This window comes from Aureococcus anophagefferens, assembly GCF_000186865.1.
Source record: "Aureococcus anophagefferens unplaced genomic scaffold AURANscaffold_748, whole genome shotgun sequence".
NCBI classification, from domain to species: domain Eukaryota; class Pelagophyceae; order Pelagomonadales; family Pelagomonadaceae; genus Aureococcus; species Aureococcus anophagefferens.
The window spans coordinates 1-1454 of NW_008706059.1; the positions used below are offsets into that span (position 1 = coordinate 1).

The window sequence follows — 1454 nt, forward strand, 5'->3', positions numbered from 1 at the left end:
CTCGCGACGGCGCGGACCTGGGCCGGGAGCGCGCTGCTGGGCCTGCTCTTCGCGCTCATCGGGGCAGCACAAGAGAGCGAAATTCCCAACTTCAAAGGCTCCGATCTCGGCCGTTTTCCACTCGTTTCGGCTGATTTTTGGACGAGCGATCATCTCTCGGAACGGTCTCGAAGCGTGGATGCTTTTCCCGGAACGCGCGCGCGCGGAACACTCACGTTGAAGCGACGTTGAATCACCCTTTTCCTGCCCAGGCGCTCATCGGCCTCAACGTGCAGCACGACGCGAACCACGGCGCCATGTTCAAGGACGGGCGGAAGAACGCGCTCTGGGGCCTCGCGCAGTCGTGGATCGGCGGGTCCCAGCTCATGTGGCTCCAGGAGCACGTCGTGCTCCACCACATGCACACGGGCGACGTCGAGTTCGACCCGGACGCGCAGCTCGCGCCCGTCATGCGGGGCCACGCGGGCGCGCCCTGGCTGCCCTGGATGCGCTTCCAGCAGTTCTACTTCCTCCTCGTCGAGCTCGGCTACGGCGTCATCCCCATGTTCATGTCCTTCTTCGAGGTGCTCTGCTGGCGCCACAAGTTCGAGCGCAAGTTCGCGCTGTCGCGGCTCGCGTGGCGCTGGGGGCTCCAGTCCGTCGCGCTCCACCTCCTCTTCTACGCGCGCATGGTCGCGGCGCCCGTCGCCGCGGGCCTCCGGGCCGCCGCGGCGGACCCGGGCGCGGCGGCCGGCGCGTGCGTCGCCGCGGAGCTCGCCAAGGTCGCGGTCACCGTCGGCGTCGCCGGCGGCTACCTCGCCTTCTTCTTCTTCCTCAGCCACAACTTCGACGGTGTCCACTTCGTCGCCGGCGCCGGCGAATCCGGCGACCAGCGCTACCCGGAGCGGAGCGGCTTCCTCCACCAGCAGGCGTCGAGCTCGAGCAACGTCGCGGGCGAGAAGCTCTGCGCGCTCAACGGCGGCCTCAACTACCAGATCGAGCACCACCTCTTCCCCCGCGTCGCCCACAGCCACTACCCGCACATCGCGCCCGTCGTCCGCGCCTTCTGCGAGCGGCACGGCGCGCCCTACGTCCACTTCGACTCCGTCGGCGCCAACCTCGCGTCCGTCTTCGCGTACCTCGCCAAGTTCTCGTCGCCGGACTACGACGCGCCCGTGCCCAAGCCCGAGGGGCCCAAGGCGGACTGAGCGACCCCGGCGCGGGGGGGGCGCCCGGAGGGAGCCCGCGTCGCCGCCGAGGCCGCGCCGCCGCCGCGGGCGCCGGCGCGAGCGCCGGCGCGGGGCAGTTTACGCGGCGCACGTACTCGAGAGGAGGTGCCACCGGACGGGCGCGGTACCGCGCGGACCGCCGGCGAGCACCACATCACGTACTCTCATAAATCAACAACCCAGGAAGTCGCAATCCCGCCGCGCGCGGCGTCGAGCGTGTGATCAGCACAATTCATCGATTTGAGC

The 1454-nt window shown here is 69.8% G+C and overlaps 1 protein-coding gene across 1 annotated transcript; it reads left to right on the top strand.

Moving 5' to 3' along the window:
• Positions 1–251: 251 nt before the first annotated feature.
• Positions 252–1130, top strand: AURANDRAFT_16926 (hypothetical protein; the record flags this gene model as incomplete). Its single annotated transcript, XM_009044732.1, has 1 exon — positions 252–1130. A coding segment is annotated over one exon (879 nt), but the record flags the coding sequence as incomplete, so codon positions are not given.
• Positions 1131–1454: the final 324 nt, after the last annotated feature.